The sequence below is a fragment of the Phaenicophaeus curvirostris genome, chromosome 15 (genome assembly GCF_032191515.1).
Source record: "Phaenicophaeus curvirostris isolate KB17595 chromosome 15, BPBGC_Pcur_1.0, whole genome shotgun sequence".
Classification (NCBI taxonomy): domain Eukaryota; kingdom Metazoa; phylum Chordata; class Aves; order Cuculiformes; family Cuculidae; genus Phaenicophaeus; species Phaenicophaeus curvirostris.
This window is the reverse complement of record NC_091406.1, coordinates 20586576-20610959: the sequence shown is the minus strand read 5'-3', so window position 1 is coordinate 20610959 and position 24384 is coordinate 20586576. Positions and strand designations below refer to the sequence as shown.

At 54.6% G+C, this 24384-nt stretch overlaps 1 protein-coding gene across 5 annotated transcripts in view; it reads left to right on the top strand.

Annotated features, from left to right (window-relative positions):
* The first annotated feature begins 2332 nt into the window (after nucleotides 1–2332).
* The window catches only part of NRG2 (neuregulin 2), a 184474-nt gene continuing 162422 nt past the window's right edge, over nucleotides 2333–24384 (top strand). For all 5 annotated transcript variants that reach the window (XM_069869641.1, XM_069869643.1, XM_069869640.1 and 2 more), the window contains exon 1: nucleotides 2333–2809. In XM_069869641.1, coding sequence (XP_069725742.1) covers nucleotides 2392–2809 — 418 coding nt within the window. In that variant the 5' untranslated portion in view covers nucleotides 2333–2391. The remainder of the gene's footprint in view (nucleotides 2810–24384) is intronic.

The window sequence follows — 24384 nt, the reverse complement described above, 5'->3', positions numbered from 1 at the left end:
AGGTTTAAAAAGTACTATTTGTCAAACTGGCTTTGGAGCCCAAAGGTTTTAGTCCATCTCCTTGTGCAGATGAAACCAGTGCAAGTCCCTGACCTACAACAAGGCACAACCCTTTAGCCCCAGCACACTTGATCTTCTGAGCTCTTTCTAGAAAGCTTTGAAAAGAGCATTGTGGCCAGGAGGCTGCGTGGTGATGTGTGCCACAGCCCCGATGCAAAGAAAGATGCTGCTCAGATCACTACCTAAGCCACCAGGCAATGTAAAGCCTGGAGGGAGACGTTAGAAAAGGATGCAAACCAGTGTCACCAGTCTGTGGCCATGCTAGCAGTAAACCCATCTGTAAACCCAACTGTGCATTTGCCTCTCAGTAAACCCACACCACCTCCTGCCTGGCTTTGCTGCCCTCAGCATCCTCGTCATCTTCCTAGGGAAATGCCCTCCAGCTCTGGGGGACAAATTAGGACCTTGTCCCTCCAGCTGTCCCTTTGGTACCTGCCATGAGCTCAAGCGTGATTTGCAGGTGAGGAACAGCCAGCTGACATCAGCACATTGAAGAGGTCCTTTGGCCCCTTGCTAGTTTTTACCCAAACAAAGAGAACTTCTCTTAGAGCTCACAAACCCCTCTGTGGAGCCAGGATGCTGGGAGCAGGGCAAGGGAAGGGATCCCTCCCTTCTATGTGGCATCTGGAAATCTCAGCTGGAGGTTGAGACTGGGACTTTCCAGCACTAGAAAAATATTGAGGGCAGTGCTGGTCAGAGGCAGGAGATCAGGAGGTATGAGAAAAGTCTCAACGAGCTGGCTCAGTTCAGCCTGGAGAAGAGGAGATCTCAGTGCTGTCAGCAGCCACCTGGGAAAGGGAGCAGAGCCTCCCAGATGGAAGGGGGATGAGAAGCAACAGGCACAGTCTGGAATGCAGGGAATTTCCATTAGTGATAAGGAAAAGCTTTTTTTTTCACCATGAAGGTGGTCAAAACTGGAGCAGGTTCACCAAGGAGGTTCAAGCCTGAGCGAGGCGTGACCCAGAGTGAGCTATCCCTGTGGTGAGGTGGAGCTTGAACCAGAGACCTCCTGAGGTCCCTGCAAACCTCAGCTGTTTTGTTATTCTATGAAGGAGAGCCAAGCATCCTTGACTCCAAAATGCCCAAGACAGAGAAAACTTCCCTTTTCAAACTTGGCCCGGAGGCCTCACAGGTATCTTGTGCTGGACTTCTCCCAGCAGCTGAACCACTGTCATCCCACTAGGAGTTCCAACCAGTAAACAGGGAAAGACAAGGATTAGCAACTCAAATGCCCAGGCACTAAACCATCTTTTCCGATGAGGGGCAGGGTAGAGCGGGAATGCTCCAGATCACATTATGCTATCAGATATCCCCTTACCTTTCAGGCAGAACCTGTGTTGCTGTCTAAGCAAAATGTTACAAAGAAGGGAGTTTCCACAGAGATTTGGGTCAAAAGCAGAGAGAAGTCAGGTTGTTTCCCCGCTCCTCCAAGCAGCTTCCTTAATCCAAAGCATTGTCCTTCCCTCTGCCATGGGAAACAGTTCTGGTCCCTTCTGCCTCTGCCTTCAGAAACACCAGAGAACAGAAAGCCACAGAGAACGTCTATTAGCAAGAGAAAACACAGGAGAGAAATGCTCCCCTAACTATGCTGCTGGTAACACCCCATGCAATTGCAACGGTCCTGCAATGGCAGAGCTGTGCAGAGAGCTGTTAGCATCCCTGGAGAGGGAAAAGCAGCTATCCTGGCTGGCAGGTCCATAGCTGCAGAGCTGTGTCTCTGCTGGGGCGGTGCCAGGAGTGGCACTCGCCAGCTTTTTTTGCCCCAGGCAGCAGAGCCAGGGCAACACGAGGAGCAGTGCCTGCGCCTTGGGCACAGCAGCTCTGCTCCTTGCCCGGTTTTCCTGATGATTCGTATTAAATGGAGAGCAAACCTCAAGCCTGCGCTCTGTGCTTCTCTGCTCAAAACCCCCTGACTCTTGTTATGTTTTGGGGTGTGCCGAGGGATTCCCTTGGAGCCGCAAAGCCTCGGGGGCTGGCACCGGGGCTGTTCATCCCTGCATCGTGGTGCATCCCAACCCATCACCTGGGGACAAGCCTTCCTGCCTTTCAGGCGGGTCCCATACAGGACCCTCTCCCTCCCCAGCTCATCGCAAGAGCATCCTTCCTGGCTCCGCAAGAGCATCCTTCCTGGCTCCGCAAGAGCATCCTTCCTGGCTCCGCAAGAGCATCCTTCCTGGCTCCGCGGCGCTGCGTGGCGTGGCGCGCCGCTCCCGCGTCGCGCCACGCCACGCAGCGCCGCTCCGCCCCGCCGCATCCCAAGCCCGCATCCCAGCCCCGCATCCCGGCCCCGCCGCAGGGCCGGCGGGGAAGGAGCTGGGGAAAGCCGGCGGCATGAAGCGCGACCCGGCTCCCGGCTTCTCCGTGCTGCTCTTCGGCGTCTCCCTCGCTTGCTACTCGCCCAGCCTCAAGTCGGTGCAGGACCAGGCGTACACGGCGGCCGTGGTCCTGGAGGGCAAGGTGCAGTCCGTGGGCCCCCCCGGCGGCGGCAACGACAGCCGCGGGGCCGGGGGGGGGGTCCTGGTCAAGGTGCTGGACCTGTGGCCGCTCAACAGCGGCGGGCTGCAGCGGGAGCAGCTCATCAGCGTGGGCTCCAAGGCGCCCTGCTTTAAAGTCAAGCGCAACCACCGCTACATCTTCTTCCTGGAGCCCACCGAGGAGCCGCTCGTCTTCCGCACCGCCTTCGCCCCGCTCGACACCAGCGGCAAGAACCTCAAGCGGGACGTGGCGAGGATCCTCTGCGCCGACTGCGGTACGGGCCGCGCCGCGGAGGCGGGGGGCGGCGGCGGGGGCGATGCTGGGGACCGGGGAGATGCTGGAGGGGCGGGGGGCGATGCTGGAGCGGCGGGGGGTGATGCTGGAGCGGCGGTGGGTGATGTTGGAGTGGCGAGGGGTGATGTTGGAGTGGCGGGGGGTGATGCTGGGGACCGGGGGTGATGCTGGGGACCGGGGGTGATGCTGGAGCGGCGGGGGGTGATGCTGGGGACTGGGGGTGATGCTGGAGCGGCGGTGGGTGATGCTGGAGCGGCGGTGGGTGATGTTGGAGTGGCGAGGGGTGATGTTGGAGTGGCGGGGGGTGATGCTGGGGACCGGGGGTGATGCTGGGGACTGGGGGTGATGCTGGAGCGGCAGTGGGTGATGTTGGAGGGGTGGTGAGTGATGCTGGAGGGGTCGTGGGCGATGCTGGAGCGACGGGAGCGATGTTGGAGAGGCGGTGAGTGATGCCGGAGAGGCAAGGAGCGATGCTGGAGCGTCGGGAGGCGATGTTGGAGAGGCGGTGGGTGATGCTGGAGCGGCGGGGGGCGATGTTGAGGTGCGGGGGGCGATGTTTGGTGGGTGGCGGGCTATGCTGGAGGGGCAGGAGGCGATGCTGGAGCGGCCGGGGCAGCCAGGGCTGGGGTGCCCGGGCACGGCGTCTCCCCTCCCGCGGAGCGTGGGCTCGGGCGCTCCCCGCCGCTCTCCCCGGGGCGGCCACACGCCGGTACCGGCTCGGTCGGGTTTGCCGGTGCGGAGGGAGGCTCCTTCCCGGGGCTGCGGGGCCTGGGCAGCTCCCGGCTCTCCAGGTATGCTGTAAGTGCCGTGAAGTTTTGCCTCCTCCAGCACAGGGGCCTGGCGATGTGGAGTTGGTTTTCCTTTTGTCTGCTGGGCGCAGTGAGGTGGCACCCGCGCCGCCCGCCGTGTGTGCGGAGCCACCTTGGTGGATGCGGTTATGAAATGACTTCAGCGAGGAAGCGCCCGCTGGAGCGTTGCTGCTTTTCTGCTCGGGTTTTCCACGCCGTCCTCCAGCAGGGCGAATGCCTGCGGTGGGCTGGGCGCTGGGGACCGGGCGAGGACAATGACTGCATTTTCCAAGGGTTAAGATCTGAGCTGACAAAAATGCAAGGCCGGCTCTTCGTCCAGCTCGAGTGCTCGGATACTGTGTCACAGAACCTGGAGAAGGCCGGGGTTATCCCGGAGAGCTCCGAGCCCTCAGAAACGGATTTGAATCGCTCACGTTTGGTGGGTTGTAAGGATATACAGGGCATATCTCCCGGGAATCCAGGCTCCCCACGCAATGACAGCGTGCCGTACTGCCTCATCAGGTTAATTGGCCTTTTGCCTCATTAAAGGCTAGGTGCCTCATCAGTTATGCTTGGCTCTGTAATGAACATACGTGTGTTTTGTTGTTGTTACTGGTGTGTTATTAACTCAGTGTTTCTGGGGCAAATACTTGGCCGTTTGGGACTGCTGAGCCCAGATTTTGAAAGCCAGACCTGTCTCTTTTTCGCTATCCAAAAGATAATTTTAGAAGATCATGTTTCCTGGGAGAAAGGTGGCGAATTGCCCATCGTAGTATGTTGTTGAGGAAAATGGGCTAGAACTGCATGTGAAAAAAACTAGTTTGGGAGACACAAATTTCATGGCATGTGGGCCATCGCTGATGTAGAGGATTGAATGAAACAGCTGTTGCAGAGTTAAAAGAAAAGTAACTAAGGGAATTTCTTGGGTCTCACTGGGTGAAGGCATAGCAAAAGGTGTGTGGCTTTTGGTTTCTTTTAAAGCAAGAAGGTTTCCAAACTTGCGCATCTCTGAGCAGCAGGGTATGGCTTAAAGAGGAATGGAAGCCGCTCCGTGGCTTCCTGGATTATGCCCAAAGTGTTAATGTGTAGACTGATGTAACAACAAGTTATGGGATGTCATTCTGCCCATGACACCTTCTTGGAGCTGATGCTTTTGTTTCTGTATTTTTGATGGTCTGCAAAGGCTTCCTGGCTGAGGGGCTCTGTAGGTTGTCGGGAGCATTGTCTCAGCAGGGCTCTACAGCAGATTGAGAAAGGAAAATAAAAGCTGGTGGCTTGGAGCAGTCATAACCATGGTTTGGGTCTGTGATAGAGATTAAATGGGAGCCTTGGCCTGCTGAGCTCGTGGTTCCCAAAGCACTTCGTACTCTCTTTGGCTGGGAAGTTGCTTCTGAAGGTGACATTCTAGGAACTCAGATTCATAGCACCTGAGTTGCTGGAAAGGTGTGTGGGCTGGGGAACCAGGCCCTGGGCTGCCTCCTTGCACCTTGGTTTCTGCCGGGAGGGGAGATCAGGAAGGGTACGGGGCTGTTTCCCATTCCTGCTGCAGATGGGGCTGTGGACAACTCCAGAGCTGGCAGGGGTTGAAGTGTCCTGGCACAATGTGTGGTCTGAGGGACAGCGGGGCTGCAACCTTGCTACAGAGCTGGGGGGAGAGATGCTGGGGCTGCTTTGGAGTGGGTGGAGTGGGACCTTGTGGCTTTGGCCACTCCAGGACCCCTACTCCCAAAGGCGCAGGCCTCACAGGACCATCCTGCTCACTGCTCTGGCTCCATGCCTGGGTCTGTTTTCTAGTGATTCGTCCCCTTCTCACAGCCTAAGATGCTGTGTCCTCTGCTCTCGCTGCTTGCTGAGGGCCAGGATGCATTGCATGTTTAGGCCTGCGGTCGGAGCATCTGTGTCTTTCACCAAGGAACAGTCTCCCTCAGAAGAGATAAAGTGGGTGGTGAGGCTTTGCAGGGGACCCAGACCCTTGCTGCGCAGAGCCGGGGGTCTGGAGCAGGAGTGAGAGGTAGCACTGGGTGTGGGAGGCAGAACAGGAAAACCAGGCTGTGCAGCTGGCGCTGGTGCCAGGTCTTGCCTGGACTGCTTCGTGTCTGCTCCCCTGCCGTGCGGAGGTGCAGGAGGGGATTCTCGCTTTGGGCATCCCACTGCTGGGCAGGCTCTGGAGACTGGAATTTCCCTGCCTGCAGCCCCCCGAGGTTTGCAGCCTCTGCGTCTCTGCCCAGCCTTGGGAACAGCCGGTCCCTGGGCCCAGCGTCCTGTGGGTCTCACCACCCACTTGCCCATCTTAAAACCAATTCTGCACTGGCAGTGTTATTGTTTTTTGTTCTCATAGTGTTATATAATGATTCCTGTTATTGCTTCTCCTCCTGTCTCATCTCTTTACATCTTTTAGCTCCTTAATTTTGGATGGTCTCTTGTCTGCTCTGTGCCTACATGCACAGAGGAACAGGGGCAAGATGCCCTGTGAGGAACAGGGGCAAGATGCGGTGCTTGCTCTCCCTAGCAGGGTGGCTTTGTGGTGTGGTTTCCCTGCTGGGACCACTCCTGATTTGGGTCCAGGAAGGGGGTTGTGGTCCTGACCCTTCTGGTCTTTAAGGGTCACTTGTGGCATCATCTCCTACGTGAGCTCATGCTCCCTGTGTGGAAGATATACTTGCAGATATTTTGTAAGTAGGAGGGGCTCTGGCTGCTGGGGATTTAACCTGTCTGAACTCTGGTTTCTGAAACAAATATCTTCCTGCCTCCACATGCAGGAGGTTGCAAAGTCACTTTAATTAGAGCTTGCCCATGTCTTGGAGCACCTCACCAAAAACACTGCAGAGTTTCAGGACGGAGTCTGCAGGTCGCCCGTAGGATTAGCTGGCTTAGTCTGAGCGAGTAATCTGGTGGTGGCAGATCCCTGGGAGGATTTGCAGGCAGAGGACCTGTTGTTGTAGCAGGTTCTTCTGTTGAGATGACGTCTTTATTTTTCCAGTTGGAAGATGCCTTGGTCTCGGTGGGAATCAGGAACATGCTGTGGCATTGGACTCAGTGGCTGCACGGTGCTGTGAGCTGTTTCTCTGTTGGTGCTGGGAGCTAGGCTGCTTACAGCTGGCCTGTGAGGAGAGGAGGGAGGCCTGATTTTGAAGTGCCCGCGGGAAAATACAGCCCTCTGGATTACAGTGTAGGTGTTGCTGCCTGAAATAGCACTGGCAACTTTGAACCAGCAGCTCATACAAAAATAACCCTCTGCTATCCTGCAAATCATCAGGCTTGCTCCGAGCCAGGCAGGTGTCAGGGAAGGGCACGGGTGGGCTCCAGCCACTGATGCTGGTGCTCTCCCTATATCCCAGGGCAGCTGTGGAGCAGAGAGCAGTAAATCTGGATTTTCTCACACGCCACCCTGCTAATTAGAGCTGTCTGAAACTATTTCTCACCACCTTCAGAAAATCACACTTCCTTGGGTTTGCAGAAGAGTGAAAACTTGCTTCCTTCTTGCCTTGAGTTTCTGCAGATGGGGAATGGACACTTTGCTGCAGAAAGCTTTTACCCCTTGCAAGGGCGGCACACTGCTGGGTGCTCCCTGCTCCTGGTTGGCTGGCACACAGGATTTGGCCCGGGAATGGACCCGGAGTAGCTGGGTCCCTGTGGGCGGTTCAGCTCCTCATCTCCCAGACAAGCCAGCTGTGACGGGGAACTGGCAACTGAGACTTCGCTCAGCTGGTGCTGCAGGTCTCAGTGACTTAATTCTACCTGAAAGAACAGAGGTTGTCCCTCACAGGCATGTAGAGCAAAGCCTGGCTGATTTCTCAGTCCCCCTTTCAGAAACGTTTGACTAAATAAAGCATCTCCCCAAAGATCTCTGTGAGCAGCAGGAGACTAAAAAGGCTCCTGTGTGATCCCAGCAGTGCTGGTTTCAATATCCAGGGCCTCTCCGTGACATCCCCTGGACACCAGCTGCTGCTCCGTGGCTGTCTTTGTGCTCTGCTACCCACTAACCCTTAGATACGGGCCCTGAAGCATAACGCCCTTTCTAAATCACAGGCAACACCTCGACTTGGGGTTGGATCTGGATCAGAAACTGATGCATGCTTGGGAGCACAAAAGCAATGAACTCCATCATCAGGCAAACAGGGAGCCATGTTCTGCCGCAGCTGAGCTCCCTGCTTGATTTGGGCTGCATAAGGCAAAATACACCATGTCACCAGTGCCTTGAGCCTGAAAGCATTTGACACCGCCCAAAATCTACTGCAGAGTCCCCAGGTTTTGGTACTGTCCTGTCGGGGTGAAGCTGCCTCTTGGAGGAGGATCAGATGGGGTTGCCGATTCCCATGAGCAGCGTGACACGGCTCCTGCGAGGAGCTGCTGCCTTGTTATGTTTAGGGCATTGAATACTGGTGCTGGAGCTCACGCTGTCTCCACTTCCCCTCCCGAGTCACTGTGTGACACTGCTGGCTGCAGAGGAGAGCCGTGCTGCCCTGGAACAGCGCACAGGCTTTCCCCAGCGAGCTGTGCCAGCCTTTGGCAGGCAAGGGTGCGGGTGCAGTGAGGAGGGCAGAGGTGGGTGGTGTGCTTGGCCAGGAGGAGCTATAGGAGATTGATCCGTGGTGGGCAGCAGGTTTGCAAGACTGCGAGCCTGTGAGCAACTCTGGTCATCTGAGAAATTCTCGCTGCAGAGGAGCCTGCCTGATAAAGTGCTGGGAAGTGATAAAGTGCCTCCACTGAGCTGGGAGGTGCTAGGGCTGGCTGGCAGCTTCTGTCAGTCCTCCCGTGCCCGTATGGTGCTGGGTGTGACAGTGTGGTTGGTGCTGGTCACGCCGGTGGGGAACTGGGCCGAGTGTAGCAAAGATGTCAGTAAATCCTGGCTCTCTCTCTGCTCTCCCTGCTGAGCAGTGGAGGCTGCCAGGATGTGAGCATGCACCCTCCCAAACTGCTGGACCACTCTTTCATCTCCAAATGGTGCCATTAAAGGAGAAAGCTCTGCCCTGCTCCCTGGGGAGGTGTTCTCTGCGCTGTGCGGTGCTCTGTCCGGTGCAGATGGTGGAGGACGCCTGTCCTCGGCAGGAGCTCAGGCAGACGTGTGTGGCAAGGGGAGGCTCCGAAGGAAGCTCATCTCCCTGGCAACTTTGGCAGCCAGGCATCTGCTCGCCTACTGAATTGGGTGTGCAGCATTCAAACCCCTGCAGGGTGCCAGCACCTCTCACCACTTGCCTTCTGAGGGCTGGGGGGGGGATGTGGAACGGGCTGCCAACGGCCAGAAATTTTGGGGACAGAAAATTGAGTCTGCAAGGATTAGCCTAAAGATCAAAAGGAAGATGAATCACTGTCCTGCTCTTTCTCTGCTGGATGACTGTGCTTCCAGAGGCTGGCTGCTGCAGCGAGGTGTTGGTGCTGTGTGCTGCAAAGCTTGGCCGGGAGGGTCAGAGAAAACTGCCCTTGTTTAATCCCCATGGTCCAGCTCCATCCTGGGTAAGTGGGTGACCAGCCTGGAGGAGGAAAACATGCGGTTCCCCAGTATGTGGTGTCCTAAAAGGGAGAAAATGATTTGTAGCTTGAATGAAAATAATGTGTTTAAGTCCAGGCAGGGTAGCCTGGGATGTGGTCAGGTAGGGGACGATCATCTCTGTGCCCAGAGGATTTGGGGAGAAGTGAAGAACAGTCACAGCAGAGAGCACTGAAGCTGTTCAGAGGAGTGGGAGAGTTTGTATTAGGGAAGCAAAAGTAAACGAGAAAATAAGAGATTCGTTGAGTGTGAGGGGGCAGGAGATGCTGCCTTGGAGAGCCAGGGCACTGGTGTTCAGCTGAGTGGGGCTTTCCTGTCCCCGTGTGTTAGGATCAGACAGCTCTTGCTGAGTTTGTCACCATGTCTTTGCATTGTTAGCTCCTGTGTCAGGGAATCCTCCCTGGTTTTCTTGTCTTTCCTATCTCGGGGACTTACCCCAAGCAATTGCTCCCTTAAAGTGTCTCTGCAGTCCAAACCATGCCCAAAGGGTGACCTAGAAGTGCTCCCCAAGAGCACAAGAGCACAATCAAGGGTTGGGACTAGGCTGGGCCTCATAGTGGTGGCACGGACTGCGCATGGCTCCAGCTTGAGTGGCAACTTGAGAATGGAGCTGAGTGGGCTGGTGGGAAGTAAATTGTGTGTGGAAAAAAGACCAGAGGGTGGCAAAAGTCCTAAGAAGGCCATGGGAGCTGCACACCAGAGGTACCTTCTCCTCTGCAAGGAGTTACCCTCTCGGCTGGAGGTGGGTGAGAGCTATCGCAGGGTGTTTTGATGGTAGGTTGGGCAGACACTCATCAGGAATGACCCTGTTATGGGTGACCTCCTTGCAGGCAGGTAAGATAGCCTGCTCAGAGGATCTGAGCCCAGGGACTGGACAGGTGCTCAGGCTCATTCCTGCTCTGCTGTCTGGTGGTGTAGGGACAAGGTTCTTCTGCTCACAGCATCTCTTCCTGGCCACAGCAGTCCTTTAAAGTCTCTTGGCTGGGGTTGGTGGTCTCAGTGATTCTCACTGGTCCTCCCACCTGCCCCGTGGCAGCACAAGGACAGTGCAATCTGTTTCTGTATTCCTGTCCTGTATTCCTTATTGTTTGCTGGCCCATGGAGGGCAGCTGAGTTTATCCTTGCAGACTGGAGTTTGCATTCTGGTTTTACCTGAATACCTCATATTTGGTGGCCTCCTGGAGGAGAGCTGGCTGCTGTCATCTCTGGGCACAGCATCTCTTTGGGATGCGACATGCCTGCGCTATGAGTGGGGATGTGTCTCGCTCTTGATAGTGTGCCCTGCTGACCCCCACTCTCACCTTGTCCTGCTTTGAGGGGACCATCCCTTGTCCTCTTCATGAAGGTGAGGACTCCAGAAAAGCCCTCCTGCTGGGTTCAAGTGCTGGAAATGAGCCTGTGGGGTCTGTGGGTGGGACACAACATCCCAGGGCTGATGGAGGGCAGATCTTGGACATGACGGTTTTCTAGGGCAGGTCTAGATGGGCAGTACTGTATCTGACAGCTTGTGGAAGTGCTGAGGAGGATGGGAAAGCTTTGCAGTGCCTGTGGAAGGACATACTGTACTACTTAGTGGGAGAGCTAGTCAAGTCCTGCCAATTTGGGGTTGGAAGGCAGGTATTTGCGTTCATTATAATAACTGCTCATCCAGTTTTCGTAGTGGCTCAGTAATGTTGAAGTGCTGTTCAGGATCTTCTTGGTGGTCTTGGGTCAGATGGATGGCTTGGCAGGAGGGTAGGGAGTGGAATGAGCTCTGCAGACTGGGCTCTCTCAAAGCTGGCAGTGATGCACCAGCCCTGGCTGCTGCACTCGCAGAGCCTGTCTCCACTGGACCCTGGCTCCCTGCTGCTGCAGTGCCCACTGCGGCTCTTTGAGGTGGGCTGCACTTGGGTCATGCCAAGGTGAGCTTAGGATGGAGCACGCCTCTAGTGTCGGCCTATACCAATGTCATGTAGCCTTTCCAAGTGTGCAGGAGTGTGTGGAGTGGGACAACTCTCATTAGCCCTGGATCACGCTCATTAGCCCTAGGTGTATGACCAGGGAGTGTGAGTGGGCTGTTAGGATGCCTTGCTTGGGGGCTGGATCTTCCCCATTTGTCCGTGGGACAGTAGCAACAGCAATGATGGGAACTGGCCTTTGTCTGGACACTGCTCTAGGTGTTGCCTCCTTCTCTCCTCCTTCCTCCCATCTTCCTTGGCTGCCCTTCTGCATGGCTTGGTGTGCAGGACAGGAGGAGCGGGGACTCCGGTGGCTGACTCTCCCCTGGGCTGCTTTCAGCCTTCAGCCAGACTGGCAGTTGCTGCTGGGAGTCCAGCTGAGGTCATCAGCCTCCCTAGGACAATCTCCTGCCATCGTCTCAGCCCTGTATCCTTGCTGGGAGAAGGAGCTGTCTTCCCATTCTTGCTGCCAGGTTGTCTCTTGAGCTCCAAGGGGAGCTGCCTGGTGAAGCTGGCATGACCTGGGGAACATCAGGGCTTCTCCTGGGGCCCTGGGACACACATTGGCTGCCCAGGCAGCTGCACAGTCACGTCTTGTGCAGTGGAGATTCATGTTCTGGGGAGACCTGGCATAATGGGGTGCTACCTGCTGGCTTTGAGGAAACCTGAAGACCCTTTCTTACCATGCTGAAAAGCCTGAGTCCCATGGACACGTCCCCAAATCTGCAAAGCTGAGGCAGCAAGAAGGAGCTGGAGGAGTTTCCCTGCCAGGTCCTTCCTGCAGCTCCTGACTTGGCTCAGCACACTCCATGGACATGGCAGGAGGAGACTGTGCCCGGTCCAGCATTTGCACACTCAGCCCTGCTCTTTGGGCAGGGCTGCTGGGCCCCAGGCAGATGGGGCAGACATCAAATGTGTGTCCCACCACCCCCAACACCAACCTAATCTTGAACACTCCCCAAAAGATTCCTTGAGGTCAGGAAATGGGGACGCAGATGGGCTGGAGTTCTGCGGTACAGAAGGATTGCTCTTCTCTGGTGCACTTTCCTCATAGGCTGGTGATTCAGGCTGGTCTTTCTGGCATGGGGGACAAAAAAAGGCTGGGTCTGCAGGATGGTTGTTGTGTTTTCTGGAATGGTTAAGCATGACAGCAACTGCAGGCCATGGCAAAAGCTGTCGGAGCCCCAGACCTGACCATGCCCTAGAGCCCAAAGGGGATCACAGGCAAGGAGGGGAAAATCTGGGGAGAGGCTCAAGGAGCGCAGGAATAGGACAAGGGGGAATGGTTTTGAGCTGAAAGAGGGAAGATTGAGATGAGATTTTAGGAAGAAATGTTTTGGTGTGAGGGTGGGTGGCCCAGGTTGCCCAGAGCAGTGGTGGCTGCCCCATCCCTGGAGGTGTTCAAGGCCAGGCTGGATGGGGCTTGGAGAAACTGGATCCAGTGGAAGGTGTCCCTGCCCATGGCAGGGGCTGGAACTGGATGGGCTTTGAGGCCCCTTCCAACCCAAACCATTCCATGATTCCATGAGACTATGGTTGGGGTGCAGCTACTGATTCTGCATTTCTCCAATACCTCACCGGCAGAAGGGATGGGTTGTGGCGAGGAGAGGCACTGTATGGGGCTGATGCATGATTTTAGCCCCAGGAGGGGTGTTCTTTGCAGGAAGGCAGTGATATGTTTCTGCATTTATAGAACAGTGATTCCTCCATGAGGCCTGATCTCCATTACTTGGACCGTGCTCCAGAGAAGGAGCTTTGTGGAATATTTGGCCCATTTCCAGCATACAGACACACTGCGTGGGGGTACAGCACAGAATTCCAGCTCCTATTGCATGGATTCATCTCAGCCCCTGGGTACACGCAGTACAGAGAGGTAGGTTTGTGTGGCTTCACGGTCTGGAAGGAACCGATGCAGGCAAGGGGGCCATGCTTGGAGATTTGGTTCAGTTCCCATCTGTGCCGCTGATCATAGGAAAGCTGCTTAGCATCCCCACATTGTGATTCCCTGCTTGGCAAGCAGGAAGGATGTTGCTTTGCACGATCTGCTAGGGAACAGGCAAAACCTAGTAGTGTGCTGGGTTCTTGTCAGTGTATCAGTGCTGGGAATCGGCAGAAGTGGTGATGAAACCCTGTCCTCCCTCTAGCACCTTTCCCCAATAGACGTCCCAGCCGTCCATCCCCCTGGGTGCAGGGCTGTCTCTGCTGCCCACTGGTCCTCCCCGGAGGTGGTAGACCCAGCTAAAAGGGAGGCAGATGCATGCAATGCACCTAGGTGCACCTAGGAGGGTCTGAGTGGATGTTTGAGGGTGGAGAAGCCCTGGCTGTTCCTGTAATGGCTCTGCAAGGGACCTGCCTGCTACCAGTCAGCAGCATGTTGGCTTTCCTTGGCTGGAGAGTTCTAGCTCCAAACTAGTTTCTAGCTCTAGTTTGCCAGGCAAGCTCAACTCGCAGCAAAGGTGTTAGATCCACAAAGACATGCACTTGCGGTCCCCCAGCCTGCCTCTGATCTGCAGCGGCATGCTCCGTCTGCGTGGCGGAGCTGTGACGTGTGAAGAGACAATTTCTGTCAGTCCATTGCACGGTGACATGCTGGCTGCTGGCAGCCAGGCTGTTTTTCTGATGCTCAAAACTAGCCGGGAGTGCTGGCGGTGAGCATGGATCCCCGAGGGCACTGAATGCTGCATGATGGTGTGGAGAGAGGATTTCCCAAGCTGCTAGAGGGCTGAGCAGCTTTGCGGTGATTGCTGGGATGGCAGATCGCTTGGGTGAAGCAGGCAGAGAGGCTGCTTTGCTGATGCTTGCAAACTTCTGCAGATCTGTAGCTGCTGCATGGAGCTGAGAGACTGAGGTTGTGTTTTGTGGCTTGAAATGACCCCAAGGGTTACCTTCAATGCTCATTCCCCAGCCCTCTGGGATGCTAGGTGTCAGTAAATGTTACTAGGAGGTGATCCAAACCCAGACAGGCAGAGGTCTGTGTGCATGTTTACTTCTACAGACTCTTCCTGGGGAGAGGAAAGACAACTGTGCTCTCTGCCTGTGCTGAGGCAGCTAATCTGGGAGCCCTCCTGCCTCAGGTTGCAGACGGTTTCAGGCCTCTCCTTCCTTCCCAAGCACTGCGGGCTGAATTGCCTTCTGCTCCGTTTCATCAGAGCAAAAGCATGGAGCCCAGAGCTGACACACCAGGGTAGTAGAGGTGCAAGGAAGCGGAGGAAATCCTGCCCACAGTGTTGATACACCTGTAGGAAAACCAGCTGAGTTTGCCAAGAAAGCGTATGCTGTCACCATAAGCAGGCTGGTATCCGCGAATAAAATTATGGCCATTGCAGAAAGAAGTCTCCAGATGATTCTTTGAGCAAGGAGAAAAAAGACCTTTGCATGGTGAACTTCGAAACTGGCTGGTGAGACCAGCAAAACTTATATTTAGATGTTAAAGCATGCAGGAGAGGAGTTGGTAACTCCCAAATCTTAAATACATGAGGTGGGTTCTGGCTTCGGAAGGGCAGATAGGCATACTGGAACTGCAATTCCAGCAGCCGTTGTTCTCCTGGCACAGCTGATGCCAAGGCAGCCCTGGGGTGGCTGCGGGACTGCAGCGGCTGGTGCTGGTGTGAGGAGTTGGCCGGCTGCATGGGCTGAGAGCACGCTGGTGCCGAGCTTTAGGCAGCCTTTGGCAGCAGGAGCTCCCAGGGCTGTAAGTGGCTCCTCAGTCATGGTGCCAGTCAGCTCCACAGCTAGAGAGGTCGGTCTTGTTCTGTACTTTGCTCAATGTGCAGGCAGATGTGTGGCTGTGCATGCTCTGGTGTAGGTCAGGCTCTGAGAGAGGTCACTTAGTGCTGGTCCTGCAGGGCTTCTGTCTGAGATGAGGGATGCTGAGGCTTTGTGGATAGAGCTCATCTCCATCTGGGATGTTTCCTTGTGCTGCACAAGATTTATTGAAAGCATCATGTGAACCTGCTGGGAAGAGATGCTTCACAGAGTCTCCTTTCCCGTCATCTCTTTCATAATCTAGTGCCCTTTCTTATCGCTCTGCCTTTGGGGAATTCCACCCCACCCTTTCGTTTGTCTAATGGTCAGACTGTGTCCCAGAGCCAGGAGAGCAGCACCAGCCCTTTCCTCCTCTGGACAGGCAATGAAACCCTCCTGGACTCATGGGATACCAGGTTAACTTAGGTTGAAGCACAGCCCAGACAAGCTCTGCCCGGCTCTGATCCTGGCCCGAAGAGGCTGCAGAGTCCAAGTTGTCCCATATGAGTATTTATGAAGTGGGCTGGTCCAAGGACCTTTCCAGAGCTCCCAGCAGCGTAGTTAAGGCTGGCAGCAGAGCTCTCTTTCTCATTTGGGTGTTAAGAGCAGGGTGAGTGATGCCCCATCGGGCAGCAGCTCCTGCCAGCTCTGCTGCCTGCTGAGATACCTTGTGCCACGGCACAAGATCCCACACCCTGCACACTGACAGCCAGGCTTGAGGAGTGGAGGGTTGTCCTGATGCCGGGCAGTGCTTGTGTTGGAAGACTGTGCGCCAGGTTGCTTCAAAACTCGGGTCAGCAACCTGCCAGGCAAATGATGCTCCCAGGAGTGTTATTAGATCAACAGGAAGGGGTGAGTGTGGAGCTAGTGGAAAACTTGTCCATATCCCTGCCCAACAGTGGGGCTTGGAGATCTTTGCTCAATCAAACACACAGCTTCCAGCAAGTGAGGCTAATAACAAGATCTCATGTGGAGCAGTTTCACGCTGGGCTAACCTCATCTTTTTTTTTTGGGGGGGGGGGGAGTGGGAATAAGGGGGAGGGTAGGGCATACATGATGATAATCTCCTGGCTGCAGGGAAACCTCCCTCCTTGGAATCTTACTTTGATGGTCAGTGTTCTTCAAAATAAAGTTGGGGTTTTCTCCTCTGTGTAATGGATGACATAGGAAAAACCCTTCTGCAAGGAAATAAATCCTGCCTGTCACAGTGGCTTTCACTTGGCAGTGATGAATTTCCTTCCATGCTGCTGTTGTCTTTCTCTGTTCCCCTTTCTCCTCTCCTCCTCCCACATGCTCTCTTCTCTATTGTACATCCTCAGCTTTCAGAGCGATAATTGCAGTTCAGCTAAGAAAACGCTAACTTGTTTTTAACGATAGCTTTGGTTCCTTTTCCTGCAGTGTTTTCCATGGCTGCACCCTGTTTGACCTTTTGTCAATGTTGTTTCATTGACCTTTTTTTCCAATTTAGACCTACTGTTGGAGGTGATGTCCTGGAAATTCAGTGTTTGGATGAGAAGTGGGAATATGAATTTTTCAGGTGCCATTAAATATGCAGGACATGCAGGCTGGACCTGCCTGCTGGGGAAGACTTTCAGCATCCCTTATAGGTCTCCCATTTGTGTGGGTTTGCTGGTGAGACAGAGGCATTTTGGTAGGAAGTTGGGTGATTTTTGAGGTGAAAGGTCAGAACAGTCTGAGCCTGCCTAGAGGGAAACCATCGAGTCCAGCCTAATTACCTTCTATGATGCAATGACTGGCCTGGTAGACGAGGGGTGAGCAGTGGACATTGTCTACTCAAGTCTTCAGGAAGGCCTTTGGGGCTGTCTCCCACCAGTTATTCATAGACAAGCTGGGGATGTGTGGGCTGGATGAGCAGACAGTGTGATGGATTGAAAACTGGCAGAATGGCCAAGTCCAAAGGATGGAGATCAGCAGAACAAAGTTTGGCTGGAGGGCAGTAACTAGTAGTATGCCCTGGGGTCTCTACTGAGTCCAGCCCTGTCTAACGTCTTCATTCATGAGCTGGATGCTGGGGCAGAGTGCACTCTCAACCAGTTTGCAGCTGACACCAAGCTGGCAGGAGTGGCTGATATGCCAGAGGGTTGTGCTGCCATCCAAAAGGATCTTGTCAGTCTGGAGAAATGGTCTGACAGGAAACTCACAAAGTTCAACAAGGAGAAGTGCAAAGTCCTGCGCTTGGGGACAAACAAACCCAGGCACTGGTATTTGCTGGGGAGCCACCCAGCTGGAAAGCAGCTCGGCAGAAAAGGCCCCTGGGGTCCTAATGGAAACCAAGTTGACTATGAGCCAGCAGTGTGCCCTTGAGGCAGAGGGGGCCAATGGTATCCAAGCCTGCATTAGAAAAAAGTGCTGGCAACAGCTTGAAGGAGGTGATCCTTCCTCTCTGCTCAGCACTGGTAAGACCACTTTTGGAGTGCTGTGTCCAGAGCTGAGCTCCCCAGCATGAGAGAGACTTGGAAACATTGGAGAGAACCCAGTGACGAGCCACAAAGACAGTGAAGGGAGTGGAGTGTCTCTCATGAGGAAAGGCTGGGACTGTTCAGCCTGGAGAAGGGAAGACTCAGAGGGACCTTATCAATACATGCAGACATCTGAAAGGAGGGTGCAAAGAGAACAGAGCCAGGCTTTTCTCTGCAGTTCCCAGTGACAGGACCAGAGGCCGCAGGCAGGAGCTGAAACATGGGGGGGTCCATCTGAACACCAGGAAACACTGTTTTACCATGAGGGTGACCAAGCACTGGCACAGGTTGCCCCAGGAGTTTGTGGTGTTGCCATTCTTGGTGGTATTCAAAAGTCCATGGGTCTGGGCACCTGGCTCTGGGTGGCCCTGCTTGAGCAGAGGGGTTGGACCAGATACCTCCAGAGGTCCCCCAGCCCCTCTGTGATTGTTTGTGGAAGGCCCAGGAGGGCTTGCCCATGTGGTTCTCATTTGCCTGTAACTGCAGGCCTATAGGCAGCTTGATGGATATGTGGCTCCTTTGGTTTGTCCAGGGGTGTTGGGTTCTGAGTTAGTGTCCGTGTAACAGGGTACCCTGGACCCTTGGCCAGGGAGGCAGCTGGGATCTGCTCTCCAGCTGGGTGTCTCCCACCTCCCTCCTGGTGTATTCAGTGGATGCTTCCCCATAAAGGAGGAGCAATGGAGTCAGGCAGCCTTGTATCTGTCTGCAGAGTGTGGATTTGGAGCTGGCCCTGTGCAGCGACTGTGCTCCTCTAGCCTCGGATGCTGCCTCTATGTTCCCCATCCCTTCAGAGATGTTCAGCTTCATGGGACAGAGGCATGTCCACAGCTGACAAAATGATGCACAGGGACATGGGCATAGGCTCTTGTGCAGCCATGCCATTGACTCCTTGGGGCTTTCGGCACCCAGGCTGCTCTGAATCAGGTGCAGAATATGCTCACAGCTTGCTTTCCCTTCTCCTCCTCCCTGTAGGTCTCATCCAGTGCCCTGAAAATTCCTGCATGTCCTTGCCCAAAGGCTCCATGCATACCCTTGAAGACCATTCTCCTGCTGTGCTGGATGCCCTCCCAGGGGAGCCTCAGCTCGCCCCTGTCCTGGGAGGGCTGAGGGCCAACTCCCTGGGCTGTGTCTGGAATTGGAAAGCATCCATCCCAGGGAGCCACTGCTGTGCCCCAGACCCCATCCATCCTGTCCAGCCCCTCTTGCATGTGACCTGGCTGGTCTTGACTTGCTTCTTGGAGCTTCTCTTTGTAGCCCACCCTGGACACTCCTAGGGTGAGCTATGCTTTTGTTTTAAGTTTAGCAGGGCTAGAGGTTGGGAACCACCACAGGCACCGTACCTGGGGGGGCTGGGGCTGCAGCAGCAGTGGGCTGAGCTCTCCTGGGCAAAGCAGGAGCTGGGATAGCATGAGGAGAAGCTCTGGGCTGTCTTTGCCAGACTGGGTTGTATCTCACAAACTCTTTGCAAAGCGAGGCCCAGCACTGGGCTTGTTTTTTGCAGAACTGCCTGGTCCCTGCTTCTCAGATGCCTTTGTCTGCTCTCCCTGTTCTGCTTTCCCGTGCAGATCAGTGCTGCAGAAATGACAGGACCTTGGTAGAGCAGAATGGCTAACAGGAAGGCTGCCAGGTGGAGTTCTTGCCTTTCTGCCTTGCAGCTTTGGGAGCAAGCACCCTACCTGCAGTGAGACTGTGAGCGCAGTGATGCTTGTGCCCACGCACGATGTCCTGGGGCAAGCAGAGGGGTGGAGTCCAGCAGCCTGCCTGGGGCTTTTGGTCCTGCCGATGGCCTAAAGCTGCTGTTCAGACCTCTGCAAGCAGCTGCTGGACCACAAAAGTTTGTACAGACAAGCTGTGACTGCCCCAGCCCTGCTGACTGCTGCTGTGAGCCTGTGTTCCCAGATGCTTCTATGGCCAGGCCATGGGATGTCTGTACGCTGTCCCATGCTGCATCGTGGCCAAAGCAGCCCCTTTCCAGGCAGGTGTATTGTGTGGGCTGCAGGGAGATACCAGACCCTCAAATCCACACTCAGCAGCTGAGTCTGGCTTGGCAAAGGGTGTGAGGTGTCTGGTTTGGAGGGGAGGAGGAAAGGGAGCAGGGGAAGGATAGAGCCCATCCAAGCAGATGGCTATGGTTGCCTGCATTTGCCACTGACCCCTCTGTGCCTTGGCTTGTGCAGTGCGGGCTGTCGGCGGCAGCAGCGCTGGGGCTGCTGCTGTGGCTTCGTATCCCTTGCAGTGGAGATTGGTCAGAGTCCTTGGAGAAGCTGTCAGACTCGCAGCAGTGTCACTCACCTGCTTTGTGGGGGGGGGCAGAGCTGGGGGGAGTGTACTCAAGGGAAAAAACACCCTGGAGACAACCTGGGAAACAGAGGAGCCACCATCAGTGAAAGCTGTACAATGTTGGATGTCTTTTTTCTCCCTCAAGCAGCAGAGGGAAGGACAACCATATCCTGGACTGCATAAAAAAAACCTGGCCAGCAGGTTTAGACTCAATGTAAGGAAGAATTTCTTCGCCATACGAGTGGTGAGGCACTGGCCCAGGTTGCCCAGGGAAGCTGTGGCTGCCCCATCCCTGACGGTGTTCAAAGCCAGGTTGGATGGGGGTTTGGGCAGCCTGATCTAATGGGATGTTCCAGCCCATGACAGGGGTGTTGGAACTAGATGATCTTTAAGGTCCCTTCCAACCCAAACTATTCTATGATTCTGTGATTCTGTGAAGTGGAGGACCCTTGATGTTGAGATGCTGCACTGAGACACTCAGCAGCATGTGTGCCCTTGTATCAGGAGCTGTGTGCTGCATGCACGGGTGTTTATGCAGGGAAATGAGGCAGCTCTGCCACTGCTGCTCCTAAACCATTTCTAGTTCCACCTGGCTGCTTATGCAGTCGGCAGAGAGGAGGGAACCATGCCTTCTGCCTGTGAATGCAGGGATATTTCCCTCCCCTCCTGCTGCAATCAGATGCTTGCAGAGCAGGTCTTGCGGCAAGCCAAGCATCACTTGCACTCCATCAGACATGGGTGTCTATAAAAAGCCTCTCTGGGGTTGCGATTGGGTGGGTTGGCTGTGCCACGTGGTCTCTCGTAAGGCCTGTGTTGCTGAGCAAGTGGCATTCCACTTATTTTTGGCACTAATAGTCTTTAGTTAATACATAAATTCAGCTTAAATTCTGGATGGAAAATAAATCCCAAGCGGAGGCTCTGCTAATAAGATGACAGACGCTTCAGGGAGCCTGGGACGCCTGTCAGCGGAGCGGTCTTGGCTGCTAAGATCTGAAAGCAGCAGCATCCACAGGCACAAGGTCCTTAAAAGTTACCATGAGTTGTCCAGCTAAGTTACAGATGATTTAGACAGGTGGATGAGGTGAGCTCTGACTTAAACTGCTGGAGCCGAACTCATTACAGCGAATGCCCTGGTGAGATCCCCAGTCCCATGCTGGCTGGAGAAAAGGAGTTGAAGCATCATTTCAGGTCTGACTGCTGCAAAACACCCTCCTCTGAGAGACTGCCAAAAGACAAGGCTGGTCCAGGATCCTTGTTCTGCCTCTTTCATGCTGACCCACTGCCAGTCACCCCAGGATGCTTCCCACATCCTGGTTCATCCCAGGGAACCTTCACTCCAGATCTGGGTGGTGGTGCTGAGGGTGGCATCTGAGGGGCTATGTCCTTTCAGCAGTGTATGTGCTTGTGAGAGCCTGGCTGGGGAAATCCAGTTGTAGTGGCCAAGACATGGAGAGTGTGAGACCTCGGAGCTCTGAGCTTAGGCGTTGCTCCGTGGGTTGGTGCTGTCACCTTGAAGAGGGTCTGGCTGGGAGAACAGATCCCAGCAGCCTGTCAGAGGGTTTTGTGGTAGTGCGTTCCCCATTGTTGTGCCGTGGGGCTCTGTGAGTACAGCAGGATGGAAGGTCCTCAAGCTTGAATTCACCATGCTTACTATGGCTTTGAGGATCAAGGCTGGAGTAGATTAATTTTTATGCCCCAGCAGGCAGATTACTCAGCAGCAGCACCATTACCTGGTGGCTTCATTGCATTGATGCTTTGCAGTAATGCCCACCACACGTACACAGGGGTCTGCTGATGGCTCTGGCTCTAGAGCCCAGCAGTGGGACAAACCCCAGTGTATGTCCTTCACATGAATATGCTGGTGCTGTTTTGTGCCTGTATGTCTGACAGACCAAGAGGGATGTACTCAGTCCTGGGTCCAACTGCTTTCTGAGCTACTCCCTACTTGTATGTAGCTGCTGTGAGAAGAAATCCAAAATATAGAATTACAGAAGGGTTTGGGTTGGAAGGGACTTCAATGTCTTTATCAATGCCCTGGATGAAGGCATTGAGTGCACCCTTAGCAAGTTTGCGGACGACACTAAGCTGGGTGGAAGTGTCGATCTGCTGGAGGGTCGGGAGGCTCTGCAAAGGGATCTGAACAGGCTGGACCGCTGGGCTGAGACCAATGGGATGAGGATTAACAAGGCCAAATGCCGGGTCCTGCACTTCGGGCACAACAACCCTGTGCAGTGCTACAGACTAGGAGAAGTCTGTCTAGAAAGCTGCCTGGAGGAGAAGGACCTGGGGGTGTTGGTTGACAGCGACTGAACATGAGCCAGCAGGGGCCCAGGTGGCCAAGAAGGCCAATGGCATCTTGGCTTGGATCAGAAACGGCGTGGCCAGCAGGTCCAGGGAGGTTCTTCTCCCTCTGGACTTGGCACTGGTGAGACCGCTCCTCGAATCCTGTGTTCAGTTCTGGGCCCCTCACCACAAGAAGGATGTTGAGGCTCTGGAGCAAGTCCAGAGAAGGGCCACGAAGCTGGTGAAGGGGCTGGAGAACAGGCCTTAGGAGGAACGGCTGAGAGAGCTGGGGTTGTTTAGCCTGGAGAAGAGGAGGCTGAGGGGAGACCTCATTGCTCTCTACAACTACCTGAAAGGAGGTTGTAGAGAGGAGGGTGCTGGCCTCTTCTCTCAAGTGACGGGGGACAGGACAAGAGGGAATGGCCTCAAGCTCCGCCAGGGGAGGTTTAGGCTGGACATTAGGAAAAAATTCTTCACAGAAAGGGTCATTGGGCACTGGCAGAGGCTGCCCAGGGAGGTGGTTGAGTCACCTTCCCTGGAGGTGTTTAAGGCATGGGTGGACGAGGCGCTGAGGGGCATGATTTAGTGTTTGATAGGAATGGTTGGACTCGATGATCCGGTGGGTCTCTTCCAACCTGGTTATTCTGTGATTCTATGATTCAAAGCCCACCCTGTTCCAACCTTCTGCCATGGGCCAGGACATCTCCCACTGGATCCGATTGCTCAAAGCCTCATTTAACCTGTCCTTGAACACCTCCAGGAATGGAGCAGCCACCACTTCTCTGGGCAACCTGGGCCAGTGCCTCCCCACTGATATGTTGGATGCTTTTTGAGAAATGCCCAGGACTTGTGAAGAAGCAGCTTCCTAGGGACATTTCCAGGGGTGCTGGCTATGAAAGCCACCAGTAGTCTGCCAGCATGTCCCACTCCTGGCCTGCCCCTTCCCTGAGAGCTGGGGGTGCAGGGTGAAAAGGGAAGGTGTCCTGGTGACTGGGCTGCAAACCCCGTGGTTAAGGCATGGCTCAGGCACTGTTTGTCACCTCCTGACAGGGTCCTCATTGGCTTTTCATGATCAGCTCTGGAAGGAATTGCAAATGGATTGGAGGTTAACTGGGGTTTAGAAGAATGCCAGTTCATCCCTGTCTCTTCTGCTGGCCTGCCTCACCTTGTTCACAAGGTCAGACCCTGCACGCTCAATATATTAACCCCTTGTGAGGCAGCAGGCAGAATTTTGAAGTCAAATAGGCCTCAAATCGATCTCTCTGGGCAGGTTCAGGTTTCCTCAGCTGCAGTCAGGACTGATGTTGCAGCACTGGCCTCCTGAGGAGGGGAGTCTAAGGGTGTTTCTTCACCCAGGTTCTTTGCTGTGGATTTCCACCAGACCCTGGATGTTTCCTCTGCAATTTCCATCTGAAACACTGGCAGGGAAAGGCCCAGTTGTGTTGGTTTTGTTGGCAAGGGCTTGCAGTTGCATTGTTTTTCCATATTCTTGGTCCAGGGCAGGGGAAGGCTCGTTCTGGAGCCTGTTGGGGCTGGATTTGCTGCAGTAAGGAAAGCCTTGGATAATGTTACCAGTGGGTATCCCTGGTTCAGTGTGAGGTGGTAAAGTCCCAGCTACAGCCTGTGGGCAAGATGGAACAAGCCTGAGGCTTTGTGGGAAAGGTGTAGGTGGATGCAGCTCCTCTCTGATCCCCTGTATCTGTGTTCTCACCTGGGACCTGCCTTCGGGATGCATCACACTGCAGTGGAGGCTGCAATGTAAGATGACGTAGAGGTGGCCCTGGGGTGCTCATCTCGGAGCAGTGGCCTTGGGGAAGTATGTGTGTGTCTGTCCATGTGTTTTTGTGACAGAGGCTTCCTTTAGAGACAGAAATGCTGGAGGCTGGGGAGGGGGGGAAAGAAATCTCAGCATCTTCCTACCCAGTAGCCAGCAAATAATCTCTTGGGATTGGTCGTTGCTAAGCACAGGGCTGGCCAATGACTAAAGAGTGGTCCAGGCATGGGCTGGGACATCCTGACTGGGAATTGCAGTCGGGTTTGTGCCTGTGTTGGAAGTGCACACACCATAGCAAGGGAGAGCAACACACAGGAATGAGCATTTTGTGCACGGTGGTGAATTCCAGCTGCCTGAGACAGAGCTGTTGTAGATCTGGCTCGGTGTGGCTGAGTGCTGTGTCCCTTAGCTTCTTGTTCCCCCAGCCACTCATTTCCCTGTGCCTTTGCACTTCAAATGCCTCTGTCCAATAGCCAAGTGTACCTTGAGTCCTTGTTTTGCATGCTGCCTGGGCTCGCCAGGGAGGCTGTGTGTCCTCTCTACCTCTCTGTTCTGCACCGGGCAGGGGTAAGGTGAGAGCAAGTCAGTTCTCAACAGCGAAAGCCTGACAATAGCTGTTTCACTGAAACAACAGTTTTAATAAGACAGAATAAGGGGTATATATAGTGAGTAACTAATGCCCTTGCAGATGCTGGGCATCTGTATTTGTGCAGCAGACCCTGTTGCTCCTACGATGCAGAGCAGATCTCATCCATGTAGAGAAGCTCTCCCTTTTGGTCAT